We start from the raw sequence: 18,301 nt of genomic DNA on the forward strand, positions 1-18,301 counted from the left end.
CCTCTCTGTTAAAAGTTTTAGTATTTTGCACAGAAACTTTCTTCCCTCAGGAGAGACTTGGGAATCAGGGCTGCTAGCCAGACAAAAACTTTTAAGAGGAGGCGTAACTTGTCAAATAATGATCTCCCGTCTTCAGTTCAGTGACACCTTGAAATGTTACTTGTCCCGGCAGAGCTGGAGGATTGAAAGCAGCTACATCAAACCCCTGTGTAGCTCGCAGGAATGAACATAAACACTCCCTTGTATCTGAAGAGAGATTTAGTTTTACCCTTGGTAAACTACAAGACTAAAGGGAAAGGCAGTGGTGCCAAATATATAGAGTGAAACATGAAACAATCGTCATAGTTATGCCCATAGTGACTGTAAAATCTTTCTATACTTCTTATTATTTTCTCTGGTGTCTAGACATTGACTAGACCTTGACCAAGAAATTTGGCTCTTGATAAAATAATCAACTACCCCTGGTTAATGCAATGGACTAGAAATTGACTGGGGTCTCTCCCCGCAGGTTCAAATCCTGCCAGCTACAGATGCATTAGTATATTGTCATTACTGTTGTCTTAGTGCATGAGCATCCACAGAGCCAAATCTGGTCTTGCTCTGAGGCTGTCTACACTTAAAATCCTGCTATAGCACTGTGGAGAAGACAGTTGCTACAGTGACAGGAGGGGTTTTCCATCCCTGTAATAGCTATGTTGACAGAACAATCTTTCCCTTCATTTAGCACTAACTAACCATGGCTTAGGTCAGCTTAATTATACTGGTTCTGGGGGTTTTCACACCCTGATAGACGTACTTGTTAGAGGGTTTATCCCAACACCCTCCCATTCCCTGGTCCTTCTCGCGTGACCAGAGAGCAGCAATGCACGAAGTTCAAAGGTGAAAATAATTCAATGTTTATTGGGGTAAACTTCCAGCAAGCAATGATTCCAATTTCCTTCCTCAGTATCCCCCTTCCCAGGTCTGACACCACAGAGCTTTGCCTGTGTCCCTGTTCCCATTCCCTGTTCCTATTCCCCCCCTTAGGAAAACATAATTCCAATTCCCCTACCCCCATTCCCATTCCCCCCCTTACTTCCTGATTGACTGCAGACTATCTAGTAAAACTGGAGTTCTGCTTAGCTATGCCTTAACCAATCATTTTACTGAAATGTAACTAACCAATCCTAACATATTGTAACATGATTATCTAAACAATTATACCCCACCACCTTAATTGGTTTACACTCAACAAATTAATTATACAGCAGACAGAAAGAATCACAGCACCAGACAGAGATTATACAGACAAGCAATAGGAAAATGGGGACTACAGTGATAGAACAACAAAGAAATGAGGATTTCACACCCCAGCTATTGATCAGTGAGTTGTTCCTAGACAGGATACTATCATGGTAGAGGTTGTGCGTGCTGGTTGCTTAACTGTCTGGCCCACAGGGCAGGATTTTGAGGTTCACCATTACTGTCTCAGAATGCCAGCACCCATCTTTTGTTCACTTAAAATGCGAGCAGGGAGATTACAACACCACAGAACTCATGGAGCTCCAGGAAATGTGTAACTTTAGGTCCGGGTGAGTGTGTCTAAAATTCAGCTGTGCTGTAGAAGGTCTCTAGGAGTTGAAAGAGATGTGCCATCTCGACCTCCCTAAAGAGTTCATCAACTATTAATGAAAACTAGGGTTGATAAGTCATGTTTTTTATAGCAGGAAGATGGACTGGTCTAAAGTGCCAGTTTTAAGACTCTTTTTTCCCTATCTCTTGGGTGTTCTGGTCTCTGCATAGAGATGTGGTTTCAAATCCCACTCCTGACATGACCATTTAATTCTATCTGGAGAAAATAGCCTCACTTGAATCTCCTGTGCAACAATAGAACCCCATTTGCTTAGCTTTGCTATTCCAGTAGTTGTGAGAGAAGCTCCAAACCAGAGGGAAACAGGGCCTGTTCTCTCGACCCATCAATTTTTGTCTTCCTTCATTCCAAGCCATTTTCTCAGATACATCCGTATTTCCCACACTATTTTGTTTAATGTTCTTTGTTTTTATGAAACTTTAGAGTCATAATTTAATTGCCACACAACTGTACTTATGAAGTGAAGTGAAACACAATATTTTTTGGATATTCTTGCAGAAGAGTTTTGCTTTCTGACCTGGAATTGAACAGGGGCTACCCGAGGGGGACAATGCTACTCCCTTTTCTTGGCTCATCCAAAAAACATAAGTTCTTGGTGCCCTTTGTTTCCCTGTTCTTCAAAGGCAAATCAACTGGTGTAGCAGCTACTGAGAAAGCCTTAGAAAAGGGCCCCAAAATTGACAGCAGCTGGTTTCTGTAGTGTAGTGGTTATCACATTTGCCTAACATGCAAAAGATCCCTGGTTTAAAACCAGGCAGAAACATTGATACTTTCCTTCCTTTGGTCTTTTATCACTCCAAGTCCTTTCTTAACTACATCCATAGCTTCTATGCTTTCTTCCTCATTTTTTTTTTCCTTTTATGGAGCTTTAAATTGAAAAGGAGAGGGTTAGCCGGCATTTTGAGGGAAGGAACAGACCATTGTTTGGGAGACTGCCAGCTACATAACAAATCTGAGCGGAGAAGAATCCCAACCCATTGTCCTGCATATTTAGCTCCCAGCCAGCAGTTTTTCCCTTGCCTTTTTTTTTTTTTTTTTTTTGAGCTAACCTTGAGTCCAGGGCGCGCACACTTTCTCCGCCCCACACATCAAATCTGGCCCTGCTGCAAAGTGAACCCTAAGAACCAGCAACCTGCACGAGAGCATGACTGGGGGGAAAAGGTTTCCCATGAAGCTTATAAGCCACTGGATGCGTTGGAAAGAGGCAGGCTCTGAGTGTAACAGTCAGCAAAGAAGGCCTGTTTGGGGATGTGGCTCAGTGGTACAGTGCCTGTTTCGCATGTATAAGGCCCTGGGTTCACTCCCCACGTTTGCCTTTCACCCCTGCTGCTTTGCTCATGCCCAGCTGGCATGTGGCCCAGCCAGTCTCCCTGCACAAGTTACAGTCCTGAGCAGTGATGGCAAAGTGCCAATTGCATGGAAGCTCTGGGGGGGTTTCTGCTCCTAAAGCACCAGGGTGACTCTAAGATTCCCATCCACTGAGCTGCTTGATCATAGAATCATAGAATTCAAGATCAGAAGGGACCATTATGATCATCTAGTCTGACCTCCTGCAAGATGCAGGCCACATAAGCCGATCCACCCACTCCTTAGCAAGCGACCCCAGCCCCACGCTTCGGAGGAAGGCGAAAAACCTCCAGGGCCATTGCCAATCTTCCCTGGAGGAAAATTCCTTCCCGACCCCAAATATGGCGGTCAGCTGAACCCCGAGCATGCGGGCAAGACTCTCCAGCCAAACCCTCTGGAAAAGATTATATCATACCATTGACCCATTGTACTATTTACCAGTGTGGCACTTAATTGACCTATTGACTAAGCCCGTTATCCTATCATACCATCTCCTCCATAAACTTATCTAGCTTAATCTTAAAGTCATGGAGGTCCTTCGCCCCCACTGTTTCCCTCGGTAGGCTGTTCCAGTATTGCACTCCCCTGATGGTTAGAAACCTTCGTCTAATTTCAAGCCTGAATTTCCTGACTGACAATTTATATCCGTTTGTCCTCGTGTCCACATTAGCACTGAGCTGAAATAATTCCTCTCCTTCCCTGGTATTTATCCCTCTGATATATTTAAAGAGTGCGATCATATCTCCTCTTATTCTTCTTTTGGTTAAGGAAAACAAACCGAGCTCCTCAAGTCTCCTTTCATACGAAAGGCCTTCCATTCCTCGGATCATTCTAGTGGCCCTTCTTTGTACCTGTTCTAGTTTGAATTCATCCTTCTTAAACATGGGAGACCAAGGATGAGGAAGGACTGGAGAGAAGGGTCCCATCAGCACAGAGGGAGGGACAAGGACATGGAGGGGCAGTCAGTGCTGAGAGAGGTCAGTGATTTACACAAGACAGGGGACACTGGTTCTGGAGGGGACAGAAGCCGAGGGCAGCTTGTTTACAATGATGCTGAATAGAAAAAAAGGCTGGAGTCAATGAAACATGAGAGCATAGAAGGAGAAGGGCAGCTCCACAGAGGGCCCTGGTGCTCATACACCCCAGTTCATAAGTACACAACATAAGAATGGCCACATGTGCCAATTTTTAATGGCACACTGGGGCCTGCCAGGACTTTGAGGGGTGGGGCGGGGCTGCGCACGCGGGTGCGTGGCGGCAGGGCTCCGAATGAGCAGGAAGCCTCATGGTAAGGGGTCTGGGGTTGGGGTAAGCGGGGGGTGATCAGGGGACAGGGAGCAGGGTGGGTTGGATGGGGGGTGGGATCCTGGGGGTGGTTGGGGTGGGGTCTCTGGAGGGGGCAGTAAGGGAGCAGGGCGGGTGGAGGGGGCATGGGAGTCCCGGGGTCTGTTAGGGGTTGGGGGGTGGATAGGAGACAGGGCAGTCAGGGAACAGGGAGCAAGGAGGGTCCTGGGGGCACAGTTAGGGTGGGGGGGGTCTCTGGGAGGGGGGTCAGAGAACAAGGAGCTGGAAGGGTTGTATGGATCCAGAGTTCTGGGGGTCCTGTCAGGGGGCGGGGAGCGGTTAGATAGGCATGGGAGTCTGGGAGGTTCTGTCTGGGTGCAGGGGTGTGGATAAGGGTTGGGGCAGTCAGGGGACAGGTAGGGGGTAGGGTCCTAGGGGGGCAGTGAGGGGACATGGGGCAGGGAGGCTTAGATAGGGAGTGGGGTCCCAGGAGGGGGTAGTCGGGACAAGGAGCGGGGAGGATGGGGGTTCGGGGGGGCAGTCACCCAGCCTTCTGCCTGGAGCCCTGACCCACCCACACCCCCCAGGCCCCTGCCCTGAGCCCTGTACCACCCAGCCCCCTGTTGACTCCTTCACCCCTCCACGACCCCAGCCCTGACTCTGGCACCCCCACACATCCCCAGCCTCCCCACATCCCATGCACCCTGCACATCACCACCCCCACCCTGAGCACCAAACAGGAGCTCCTGCACCCCTCCGCACACATTCCCACCTGCACCCCTCATGCCAAATGGGAGCTCCCCAGGTAAGTGCCCCCACACCCAAACCTCCTGCCCCAACCCTGAGCCCCCTCCATCATTCTAGCTCCTGGCCAGACCCTTCACCCCCTGCCCTGTGCTCAGTGCACTCCCACCCTCAGCTCAGTGCAGAGAGAGGAAGAGAATGGGCCAGAACCAGGGAGAAGGTAGGTACCCACTGTATGTGGGCAGGGCCGGGACCCCAGACCGACAGCGGGCTGAGCGGGTCCGGCAGCCGGGATCCCGGCTGGCAGGAGCCAGCGGATAGAACCCCTGAGCGGCAGTGGGCTGAGCCGCACAGCCTGCTGCCGGTCTGGGGTCCCGGCTTCCAGACTCTTCCCAGCTGGGGTCCTGGCCGCAGGCCCCGCTCAGCCCACTGCCGGCCTAGGTGAACAGAACCCCAGACCAGCAGCAGGCTGAGTGGGCTGGTGGCATCAGATCAACATGTTAATTTAATTGTAAATGAAGCTTCTTAAACATTTTGAAAACCTTGTTTATTTTACAATACAACACTAGTTTAGTTATATAATATATAGACTTGTAGAGAGAGACCTTCTAAAAAACATCAAAATGTATTACCGGCACGCGAAACCTTAATTAGAGTGAATAAATGAAGACTCGGCACACCACTTCTGAAAGGTTGCCAACCCCTGCTCTAGAGGTTTTTATGGCATTGATCTCCCTTGCAGATTCTCTGATGGCTAACATGGGCTGAGTTCCAAGAGAAGGTTTTCCCACACTCACTGCATTCATAGGGCCTCTCCCGTGTGTGGATTCGCTGATGTTTAGAAAGGTCTGAGCGGCTAGTGAAGCATTTTCCGCACTGACTGCATTCATAGGGCCTCTCACCTGTGTGGATTCTCTGATGAACAGAGAGGGCTGATCTTTGAGTGAAGCTTTTTCCGCAGTCGCTGCATTCGTAGGGCCTCTCCCCTGTGTGGAGTCTCTGATGTTCACAGAGGGCTGATCTGCGAGTGAAGCTTTTTCCACAGTCACTGCATTCATAGGGCCTCTCTCCTGTGTGGATACTCTGATGACTAATAAGGCTTGAACACTGACTGAAGGTTTTCCCACACTCACTGCATTTATAGGGTCTCTCCCCTGTGTGGATTCTCTGATGAACAGAAAGAGCTGATCTGTGAATGAAGTTTTTCCCACACTCACTGCATTTATAGGGCCTCTCTCCTGTGTGGATTTTCTGATGACTAATAAGGTGGGAGCTGCGATTGAAGGTTTTCCCACACTCACTGCATTCATAGGGCCTCTCCCCTGTGTGGATTCTTTGATGGTGAAAAAGTCCTGATCTGTGAGAGAAGCTTTCCCCACACTCACTGCATTCGTAGGGCTTCTCCCCTGTGTGGATTCTCTGATGAACAGAAAGGGTTGAGCTACTAGTGAAGCATTTTCCACACTCACCACATTCATAGGGCCTCTCTCCTGTGTGAATTTTCTGATGGTGAGAAAGTCCTGATCTGTGAGAGAAGCTTTCACCACACTCACTGCATTCATAGGGCCTCTCCCCTGTGTGGATTTTCTGATGAACAGAAAGGGCTGATCTGTGACTGAAGTTTTTCCCACACTCGCTGCATCCATGGGGCCTCTCTCCTGTGTGGATTCGCTGATGACTAATAAGATGCGAGCTGCGATTGAAGGTTTTCCCGCACACACTGCATTCATAGGGCCTCTCCCCTGTGTGGATTCGCTGATGTTGAAAAAGGCCTGATCTGCGAGTGAATCTTTTCCCACACTCTCTGCATTCGTAGGGCTTGTCATCTGTGTGGATTCTCTGATGTTTAGAAAGGTATGAGCTGCTAGTGAAGCATTTCCCACACTCACTGCATTCATAGGGCCTCTCTCCTGTGTGGATTCTCAGATGAACAGAAAGGCTTGATCTGTGAATGAAGTTTTTCCCACATTCAGTGCATGTATTTTTTCTCTTTCCCATGAGGATTTCCTGCTGGGTTGTGGTTTCCTTGAGGCCCTTCTCTGTTCCCCAACAGGAAATAAATTTACCCGCTTTCTTCCCTGGCTGGTTTCCCTGCTCTCTTTCTGGTCTGTGATGAATCTCACAGGATTTTCCCTGCTTATGACTCCAGGACACATTCCTTTTCGATCTTTGCGATAATTCTCTGTGTTTAGCCACTTGCTCAACATTTCCCTGCTGAGAATTCTGCTCCTCTTTCTCACACACCATTGCGTCACCTGCTGTGATAGAGACAGAAACCTCAGACAGGGATGGAAAGGGGAAGGCCAAACCAATACAAGTGCTGGAGAGAGGTCAAATAAAAATCAGGAACTGAACTCCCCCAAATTCTTCCCCCAAATGTAGTTGTGGGATTTTATGTTTGTATTTTATATAATTTAGAGTGAAGGATACAGAATAAGAATGTAGCATGTATTAAATGTATTGGTTTAGGATTTGATCATATTCGTCAGCCACCCTTTTTGAATAACAGAAAGGAATGGCCTAATGGGCCAATGGGTAGAGATACATCAGCCAGGATACGTGTCTGGACTGATTTCAAGGCAGTAACTGACCTTTGAGGGTCACCAATTTGTTATAGGTTTAGCATTTTAAAATAAGTAAAAGAATGCCATGATTGTTTTCTTTTGCATTGCAATTTGATGTTCCTGTTCAAAATGTTGTGTGTAAATTAATTGTTTTGTGTGTGAATGAGAAATGTAGGTATGAAGAGATAAGTGTGAAGGCCATCACTGAACCAAATGTACAAGGGAGGAACCGAAGACAGATGCAAGGGCACCAGGAGGCTGCAGCACACTCCTACTGAAATGTCAAAGGAGGCAGACTGATGATTCTAAAGATGAGACAGGCACCTATCAGTGGGGACAAGACAGCTCTGATCAAAACCAGCCTGGGAGAACTCCCTGAGGGACTTGATGAAAGAACAAGATAAAGGATGAGAAGGACAATTTAAGAAAACAAACACTCGTCAAACAACAATTAATTACAGCATGACAGTGCAAAACTCATTGGTCACAATGAAGGAAAATCCCTATAGAAACTGGGTGCCTTGCCATGAAACTTTGGGTTCATCCTACCAAGCCTTCCCCAGATAATCATGTTGCAGCCAACAGAACCCAGCTCCTCCTACATGTGGTCAACCTAGCTGGCCACAAGACTGATCTGGACTCTGGACTGGTAACTGTAACATCGACCGGCAGGGCAATGTATGTGTGTGGCGTAATTGAATGCATATGCTAATTGCTGTATCTTCAATAAACGCAGTGTATTGCTTTTTCCCCTGAAAAAGATCCTATGTGCTTAAGCATAACACAAGTAAGAGAGAGGAGGGGATCAATTTGGCCTTCACATCCCATCCAAATTCGCAGGGGGAAGGGAAGAAGCTACTGCCTGGTGTCTACTAGGATCTACAGCAGGCCTGCACCACTCGTAAAGCAGCGAGGGCCATATCCCCTGGGAGTGTGTGACCAGCGAGAAGGACTGTTGCAGTAATGGGGTCCCCCTGAGGATTGTGGTGAGCAGGCTCGGGGCGGAGTCATCTGTGGCTTGACCCTGGAAGAGAGGTGGTGACCAGGAAAAGGGCTGGCACACTAGGGGTTCCTTCTGGAAACCATGGGGAGCTGAGAGCACACTGGTCTGTGAATGGTCAGTGGGAAGATGTATAAGAAGTGCCTTAAGAGTGACCAAGTCGAGCTGTGCAGGCAAAGGTGGCTATGCATTGGGAGGCTCACCAAAGAACAGCCGATTGCCCAGCTGGAGGAGGAGGATTGGTCGGAAGAGCCTGTCCCTGTCTCTGAGGGAAGCAGCCCGCAGATGAAGGGCAGGCACCAGTATCTGTCCCATCTGGGAGTGGTCAGTTGGCTGCCGAGGACATCCCAGGACCCCTCCTACCTATTCCTAGGGAAAGGGCTGGGAGGAGCCCAGCAAATACTGAGGGCACCGTGACCCCAGCAGACACAGCTGCCACCATCACTGAGCTATGCAAGAAGGGGAAGCCAGACAAAGTGGTCTGGACTAAGGAGTGCCAGACGGCTCTTTGTGCGCTGAAAGAGGCTCTGGTCAGTGGCCCAGTTCTGGCAAACTCAGACTTTGACAAGCCCTTTATGGTGTTCACCAATGCCTCAGACATGGGACTGGGGGCAGTGTTAATGCAGGAGGATGAAAAGGGGGAGATGTACCCCACTGTGCACCTGAGCAAGAAATTCCTACCCCAGGAGCAAAACTAAATGGCCATTGAGAAGGAATGCCTGGCCATGGTGTGGGCCCTTAAGAAACTGGAGCCATATCTATTTGGGCGACACTTCACCATGTACACAGACCACTCTCTCCTGACCTGGCTACACCAGATGAAAGGAGCCAATGTTGAGCTCCTGAGGTGGAGCCAGCTCCTGCAAGATTATGATATGGACATGGTCCATAGGAAGGGGAGTGCCAACATGATAGTGGATGTGTTGTCCCAGAGAGGTGGCACTGAACTTCCCCAGGTCACTGGTCAGAGTGACCCCACTCAGTTCAGTCTCAAAGGGGGGAAAGACATGACACAATAGGGTGTGGCAGATTGATCTGGGAATGTTGGAGGGGAGTTTTACTGGGACTCTCTGCATTTGGGGATGGGATAGCAGGGGGTGACTTCACTTGAGGGATGATACCTCAGTCTGTATCCTGAGCCAGGAGGGGAGTTGGGGCCAGGTGACACCTTTGCCCAGGAATCTGGACAAAGTCTGGAGAAGGAGCCGGAGGAAGGCTGGGTGGGACTGCTGGACGGGGTTTTCAGTTTGGAGCAGTCTGGGGAAGCAGCGGGAAGCCCAAGGCTGGGGTCTAAGCTCTTTGCCCTCCTCCTCCCCGGCCCCTCCCACCCCCCCATGAACCTGACTGAGGGGTCCCGGTTGTACCTACAAGCTCTGTTTGGGACTGTGTTCCTGTCATCTAATAAACCTTCCCCTTTACGGGCTAGCTGAGAGTCACGGTGAATCGCAGGAAGTAAGGGTGAAGGGCCCTGACTCCCCCACACGCCGTGACCCAAGCACACCCCTGCATGTCTTGCTGACTCAATAGGTGTATCCCCTTAGTTCTTTCCATGGGTTCATTGTACAGCTGATGACCCTGGATGGGCCATCAAACAGGGTAGGCAGTGCTGATGCCAATATGTCTAGGGGTGGCACCCAGAAACGCTGCACAAGTCTGGAAATTCAGATGTACCCTATATATCTATAACTCACAATACAAAGGTGATACAAATATAGAAACAAAATGATCATACTTGGAAAATCATAACATTTTCACTGACACCTTACATAGCATATCTAGCATGAATCATTGCAATAATTTTATTAATAAAATAGTAATACAAAGTATCTCACAATTCCATACAGTGTCACACTTAGTAAAACGATGAATTCCCAGGGCCACTCCCCAGGTCATTGAAGATGCCAAACACTTTGTGTGTGGTCCCAGCAGATATGTGGATATTTCAATCCCTCAGAAGCAGACAGACACGGTGTCAGTCTGTACCCCTATGTCCACTCTTCTAAACAATTATGACCAATTTTGTACATAGTATGGCTTGTGAGGTATCATTTGAAAACAATCTACTGAATATTATCCTCCTGTTAAAATGTATAGCAACATTGTATGTAAATTATGAGATTTTACTGTATATTACTACTGAAAAAGTTACAATTCTGGGGAACACCCACAGACCAGTTCCTCAGAGACAGCAAGGCCAATAGCTGGTCAAATGGCCATTCTCTGGCAGGGGAAGGTGTGAAGAAGACATTTACATTCCATCACAGGGACCACTTGAAACTCGTATCTTCAACAGACAGCCTGGCACCATGACTCAGCTGAGACTGAAGTTGTTTCTAATAAAGGACTGAATTACAAAAAGGTGAGGAAAATGCTTGAGACTCTCTCTCTCTCTCCTTTCCCTCTGCTCATGATAACTCCTGAAGAGCTGAAATTGGACAGCAGGGGCAGGTTAGGGGGAGTCCTGGCTGAAAGGAAAACCAGCCTGTCTCAGCATATGGTGAGAAATATTTGCTTTCTAGCCGTTTTTAAGCTTGTTAACTTAGACGCTAGTTTTTATCTTGTATTTCTTTTGTAACCAATTCTGACTTTTATGCCTCATTACCTTAGTTACTTGAAATCATCTTTTTCCCGGTAGTTAACAATCTTGGTTTATTGTTTATCTAACCAGTGTGGTTGGATTAAAGTGTGTTGGAAACTCCAATTGGGATAACAAGGCTGGTGTACGTCATTTTCCACTGATGAAATAACAGACTTCATATGAGCTTGCACTGTTCAGTAGTGTGCTGGACAGTGCAAGATGCACATTTCTGGGGGAAGTCTGGGAACAGAGACTTTTCTGGGGGTTTTCCTGTACAGCACTGTAATTTGTGAGTCACTGACTAGCAGCACTCAATACTGTGTAGCTGGGAGCGAGTTACATGCTGGAGACTGTGTGTTAACTGCCCAGGAGTGGCTGCTCTCAAACTAAAACAGTGTAAAAGTCACCCCAGCCTGGGGAACTGAGGGGACACAGCTGTTCAACACTCCAGATTGCACTGTGGTTAATGTCACAGACACTCAATTTCAAAGAGGCTCCCAAAACCCAGAGAAAGTAAATCCATGTCCCAGAAATCGAAGACTCCAGAGAGAGGGCAAGTCTCCCTGGCACTGCTTCTTGCTGACAGAGAGGTCCAGAGACAATGACAGTGTCCTGGGGAAGCTGGGAACAGTAACCATGGGCTGGTGGGGTTCAGTGGAGAAAGGGAACAGGAAGGGCAGGGATATCACTGAATGCAGGATCTCAGCAGTACTAGATGTCAGGATAGCACATAGTGCAGCCCACTGAAAAGCATAATCCCAACTACACTTATAAAATGATGGGATCTAAATTAGCTGTTTCCACTCAAGAGAGGGATCTTGAAGTAATTGTGCATAGTTCTCTGAAAACATCCACTCAAGGCGCAGAGGGAGTCAAAAAACAAAACAAACAACCCCCCCCCCCCCCCGACTGTTGGGAATCATTAAGAAAGGTACTAAGACAGAAAATATATTGCCTTTATATAAATCCATGGTACACCCACATCTTGAATACTGCATGCAGATGGGGTCACTCCATCTCTAAAAAGATATATTGGAATTAGAAAAGATTCAGAAAAGGGCAAAAAAATGGTTAGGGGTATGGAACAGCTTCTGTATGTGGGGAGACTGAAGTGTCTGGGACTTTTCAGCTTGGAAAAGAGATGAAGGGGAGTATGAGAGAGGTCTATAAAATCATGACTGGTGTGGAGAAAGTAAATAAGGAAGTGTTATTTACTCTTTCTCATAACACAAGGACTAGGAATCACCAAATGAAACTAACAGGCAGCAGGTATAACACAAACAAAATGAATTATTTCTTCACACAACGCACAGTCAACCTCTGTAATTCTTTAACAAAGGATGTTGTGAAGGCCAAGACTATAACAGGGTTCAAGAAATAAATAATAAATAATAATAATAATAATAATAATAAGATAAATTCATGGAGGGCAGGTCCATCAATGGCTATTAGCTAGGATAGGCAGGGATGGTGCCCCTAGCCTCTGTTTGCCATAAGATGGGAATGAGTGACAGGAGATTTATCATTTGATGATTCCCTGTTCTGTTCATTCTCCCGGGACACCTGGCATTGGCCACTGTCAGAAGACAGGGTACTGGGCTAGAGGGACTTTTGGTCTGACCCAGTATGGCTGTTCTTATCTACCAGGGAATCTAGTGAGTCCAGGGTAATAGGAGGGAGTAGGAAAATCCCTGGGTGTGGAGAACACTGGGAAATTAGAAGCTATAATTCAGGAGCAAGGGCTCCAATTAATCTGGAAAACCAGAATGTGAAAAATAAGAATCAGGTCATGTGACTTAAGGAATAGAGCCAGAAGAGAAGAGAGATTGTGGCTATTACACACAGTGATAGGGGAGCAAGACTCTCCATGTCTCAGGAAGTTTCACTACCAACCTAAGCCATTTTCACATGCTGGGGTGCGATCCAGAGCAGTGAGGAGTTGTGTCATCTGTAATCCTGGGTGAGATTCAGTGTTCTGCAGCTGGAGCTCCCCTGTCTGGATACCCCCAGCCAGCAGTCAAGGATGCACTGAGTGTCCGTGTGATAAGTAACCCTGGACCAGCAGCTCTGACTCCTGCAGCCTGCCTGTTACACCCCAAGCACATTCTGGTCTGGGTACAGAAGACTCAGGGTTTGAGAGAAGGTCTGGGGTGGGAAGCTTCTGTTGGTTATGCTGGACCTAACCCCTAGTTTTACTTATGCAAACAGGAGATATTTGACACTGTGCGATACAGCTCCCGTGCTGTTCCCAAAGTGTTCTGCAACAGGGGAGGGTCTCGGGCAGTGTGTGTGTCACTGGCATATTGGGGTGCTGCTGGGACAGGGCAGAGCAGAGGTGGCATTGTGGGGCTGGTGTGAACCTTCTCTCTTTGTTTCCCCTTCCAAGAACCGAGAGGACAGTAACCCTTACCCAGCAAGGTCACATTCTCATAGTTCTCCTGCATGACGTCTCTGTAGAGGGCTCTCTGAGTGGGGTCCAGCAGAGCCCCCTCTTCCCTGGTGAAATACGCAGCCACCTCCTCGAAGGTCACGGGCCCCTGAAACAGCAAGAGCCCAACATTCAGTACCTGCTGCACCACTCACAGCCCCACTGTTAGTGGGGGACAGGAGCCAAACAGAAGCTCTCGGTGGCTCGCAGTCAACAGAATCTCACCCCACCCCACCCAAAGCATCCAGAAAACACCAGGTTAAGGGGACGAATAGAGAGCCCCTTGTCTCTCCCAGCAGATCCATCACCCCCCTACTAGCCACAGACTGATACAGGAGATGGAGCCCCTAGCAGGGTCCAGGGAGAGCTCCCTGGTAGGAAGCCCAACACCCTCCTCATTGTGAGGAGCTGGATATGAAGGGAGGGGAATTTCCCCTAAACCTGACTAGTGGGTGCCCCCTTCATATCTCACAGCAGCCGCTGGTTAGGCTCCAGCGCTATGAATCTGGTCAGTTTTCCTAGCTCCATGTAGGTGGGTTATTTTCTGTTAAAAAATTAGGGCATTTCCACCACTGAACCTCATGGTTCCCAGAATCTAGGCCACTTATTAAACAACTCCCAGCAGGTTTGCCCCTCCTGCCCGGCTAAGCCCACAGAGACATTTTAACCTCCCTTCTCCCTCGCCCCATCCCATAACTAAGTCTCTGAACACAAGGCTAGAAAAGAGCAGAACCAAAGGAGTCACTTTCGATGATTCCCTCTGACACTGACCCCATGGCAGCCACATCCCAGCAGGAGGGATATGGAGTCAGGAACTGGGTTTTCCTCTGTCTAAGCCTCATCTTGTCCATAGGAAAGTGACTCTACCAAGGGTGCAGTAATACATCTGTCTGGGCAGATTAGAGATCTTGAAATCTCTTTCAAAACTCTTCTCTCCCATTGCCCCTTTCAATCTCACTTTCTATTTCCTTTTCCCTGTCCCCTCTCCCTACCCGTCTGATAGGAAAGTCCCATTCCTGGGTTGTTTGCTCCCCCATGGCTGGATTTGCTCCTGCAATTGCTAATGGGAGGAGAAATGACTGGGGGGGCTATTTGTGTAGAGTCATTTTAATGCCAGACCCCAGCATTTTCCCTTGGTTTTTTCCAGTTACCTGGAGTCTCTGGCTCAGAATTTAGTACTAACAGAGCTACCCTAGGGGGCTAGTACCAGCTGGAGAAAGTCATCCCCTGGGCCAGGCAGAGAAGCAGCTCAAATTAAGGTCACTTCCCAGCACAGAACCCCCACTGGGGGAGCAGCAGCTGCTAAGCCTGATCGCCCAGATCGCAATGGAGGCTGCAGCGTCTGACTCAGGAAGCTGAACCCCAATATCCTGAGCAGAGAGAGACAGAGCGTTTGAGCAGCTTCCCTCCTTTAGCTCATGGGGGAGAGCAGCTAATGAGAGCCCCTCCTCACACGGAGAATCTCATTTGCCCCACTGTCCATCCAGAGTCACTCCTTGTCTTTCCATGCAGTGATTGTGGATTATCATGGTCTCAATGACACCAGATTTCAGAAAGAATGAGTCCAGAATGCTGTGGAAGAGACCATTGTGCAGCAGTGCTGACCCCCTTCCCACCTCCTTCATCCCTAGATCTAGGACAAGGACGTGGGGGGCACAAATTTTCCCAAGGGAACTAGAAGTTCCTGCAGTTTTCAAGAAGGGAGAAAAGCAAAATCTGTGATTTCACTTGACAGTGTTTGGTAAGTGGATAGAAAGTTATCATGGTGACTGGGCCTGGCCGGGGGATTCTGGAACAAGTCGATCAGAGAGAAGGAGCGAGGTCAGGAGCAGTCCCCAGAGCCCACAGCCAGGGGCCCAGACACCCCCCCAGCCAGAGGCCCACCAGATATTCCCTGGTACCCAGCCCCCAGAGTCCCTGGCCAGGGCCCCCAGATACCCATTAAAGCCCCACCGGCCAGGGAATCCCCACCAGACCATGACTGCCAGCTTGGGAATACCAGAGGGTTCCTCCCACCAAGAGCCCCCAGGAGCCAGGGACACCCCCCCCAGAGGACACCCCACTGGAAACTCAGTCCCTCACTGCCCACCTGGGATTCCCCCACCTGACCTCCAGTAGGATCTGCCCTGCCATTCACCTGGAGCCCCCTGCTCCCCCCAGCGGGACCCCGATGCTTTACAGTGGGACCCCTCACTCTGCTTGCCTGGCATCCCCTGACCTAGTGCCGGGGATCCCAACAGGAGCCAGCGGGGGAAGCCCAGACTAAGCCCTTGGCACAGCATCAGGCTCCCTCTAACCCCCTGCTCCGCATCCCCAAGAGACGCCCACCCCCGCTGTTCTGCAGCCAACAGACCCCCAGCGATACCCACCTCCAGGACCCACAGCCTCAGGGCTGGGCACATCAGAACCACCCCCTGAAACCCCAAACCTCCAGAACCCACCAACCTGACATGGGTACCCCCTGTCCAGCCACTCAGAGGCCTCCCCCTCCCACAATGTCCCTTCAGCTCCCGCTGCAATCGCCCCACACAGACATGCCCCCCTCCCCCCCCCAAGCAACACTGTTACCTCACTGTGTGTGATAAGTGGATAGAGAGTTATCACTGCCCCCTGCTGGCCAGTCACACGGCAGAGGGATCCCTGGGGGGTGCCTCCTGAACAGGAGAATGGACGGCCTGGAGGACAAGAAAAGTCCATGGCCTGTCACTAGCAAATACTGGCCACCATGGATCCACCCCAGAGTGGCTGCAGCTTAGCACTGCGGGAATTGACCCCTCACAGAGACCCTTTGTCAGGGGGTTTAGGATACTGCTAGATACTTTGGGGAGCCGAGCGAGCCGAGCATGGGGGGGGGGGGCGGCGAATCTCCCCGGATATTACAGCCCGAACGAGACACGAGAGAGAAACGGGGCAGAACCGGAGAGAATTTGTACCGGGGGCGAGAGGCACAAACAGGGGCAGGAGCCAATTAACTCCCGCCCCCACTTCCTGGCGGCCCAGAGACCGTCCAACCCCCCCCCGCCGGCTTCTCCCCCCGCCCGACACCCCCCTCCCGGGCCCCGCCCCAGATGCAGCTCCTGGGACCGAGGCGGCTCCGAGGCTTCTCCCAGGTTCCCCGGGGCAGAGTCACGTTCCCGCCCCCCCCCCGGGGTCTCTCACTCACCGGCTCACACGGAGGCGGCAGCGGCAGCAGCTTTGTTCTCCCACCCCCAGCGGGGCTCGCACGGAGCATGCGCAGTTCCAGCTGCTGACTCCCCCTCCCTTACCCGAGCTGAAGAGGGCGGACGCGCCCCCAGGGCAGGCTGGGAGATGTAGTTCCGGACTCTCCCTGGAGCGGAAGTGACGTCAGCGAGGGAGCCGGAGCCGGAGCGCGAACGCGCGCGGGGCGCTCCGGTTCTGCCTGGCTCGTGCGGGGCCGTTGGAGCCTCTCCCGGGCCAGGGTTTGTGCCGTTGTGCTCTGGGCATGCGCAGATCGCGGCGGGAGAGACCTTCATTAACCCCCCCGTGCCCGGCCTGGGCTCCGCCCCCGCTGCGGAGCTGCAGCCTCCAGGTCCCAGCGCGAACCCGGGGGCGGTGCGAGGTCCAGAGGGGGCTGGGAAAGGGGCGGGGGGGGAGTGTCGGTGCAGCCCGGACATGGCCCGGGGGGAGCCGGTGACCCCCGAGGAGCGGGGAGAGAACGGGGGGGCTGAGATCCCCTCGGATTTACCGCTGCCCCCCCGTGGGGACCCCTCGTCCCCACCCTGCCCCCTTTCTCCCTAGAGAGCCACGATCAGCCCCCAGGGTGACCCCCCCCACCCCCCAACCCCGGAGAAGTTCCCGGTCTCCCCGATTGTGCCCCATTTTCTCTTCCCTTCGCCAGTGTCCAGCTCTCCCTGGGGCTGGCGGTTGGCTCTGGGGGTGTCTGGGGCCCCTGGCCAGGGACTCTGGGGACTGGGGGCCAGGGAAGATCTGGCAGGACCCTGGCTGGGGCTGTGGGGGTGTCTGGGGCCCCGGCTGTGGGGTCTGGGGCCCCGGCTGTGGGCTCTGGGCTCTGGGCACTGGGGGGTGTCTGGGGGCTGCTGCTAACCCTGATCCTGCTCCCGGATCAGTTTGTGCCACAATCCTGGCTCCAAGCGCGGCCAGGCAGCCCCCAGCCAGGCCCACTCACCCTGATAACTTTATATCCACTTATCAAACACTGTCAGGTGAAATCACAGATTTTTCTTTTCTCCCCTCTTGAAAACTGCAGGAACTTCTGGTCCCGCAGAGAATATTCATGCCCCCCCCCCCCAAGTCCTTGTCCTAGATCTTGGGGGTGACGGAGGTGGGAAGGGGGCTAGAAATGCCACACAATGGTCTCTTCCACAGCGTTCTGGACTCCTCCTTTCTGAAATCTGGTTTCATTGAGACCATTGTTAATCCAGAGTCACTGCATGGAAAGACAAGGAGTGACTCCAGATGGACAGTGGGGCGACTGAGATCAGCAATTCTCCCTGTGAGGAGGGGCTCTCATTAGCTGCTCTCCCCAGAGAGCTAAAGGAGGGAAGCTGCTCAAACACTCTGTCCCTCTCTGCTCAGGATATTGGGGTTCAGCTTCCTGGGTCAGACGCTGCAGCCTCCATTGTGATCTGGGAGACCAGGCTTAGCAGCTGCTGCTCCCCCAGTGGGGTTCTGTGCTGGGATGTGACCTCAATTAAAGCTTTTTCTCTGCCCGGCCCAGGGGATGACTTTCTGCAGCTGGTACTAG

The 18,301-nt window shown here is 50.9% G+C and overlaps 1 protein-coding gene, 1 long non-coding RNA gene and 1 other non-coding gene across 3 annotated transcripts in view; 1 reads left to right on the forward strand and 2 right to left on the reverse strand.

The window, feature by feature from the left end:
* Positions 1–18,301, reverse strand: part of LOC120375474 (zinc finger protein 850-like) — a gene marked incomplete at its 5' end in the record, with an annotated part of 271,416 nt that overhangs the window by 188,915 nt on the left and 64,200 nt on the right. The window contains one exon of the mRNA XM_039496133.1: positions 5,892–6,929. Within this exon, the coding sequence (XP_039352067.1) occupies positions 5,892–6,929 (1,038 nt within the window). The remainder of the gene's footprint in view (positions 1–5,891; positions 6,930–18,301) is intronic.
* Positions 2,321–2,393, forward strand: TRNAV-AAC. Its single transcript has one exon. It is a non-coding gene; the product is annotated as a tRNA-Val (tRNA).
* Positions 13,644–16,780, reverse strand: LOC120375482. Its single transcript, XR_005586571.1, has 3 exons — positions 16,739–16,780; positions 16,144–16,250; positions 13,644–13,684 (listed from the first exon to the last, which is right to left on the reverse strand). It is a non-coding gene; the product is annotated as an uncharacterized LOC120375482 (long non-coding RNA).

Source organism: Mauremys reevesii, linkage group 12 (genome assembly GCF_016161935.1).
Source record: "Mauremys reevesii isolate NIE-2019 linkage group 12, ASM1616193v1, whole genome shotgun sequence".
In the NCBI taxonomy this organism is placed as follows: domain Eukaryota; kingdom Metazoa; phylum Chordata; order Testudines; family Geoemydidae; genus Mauremys; species Mauremys reevesii.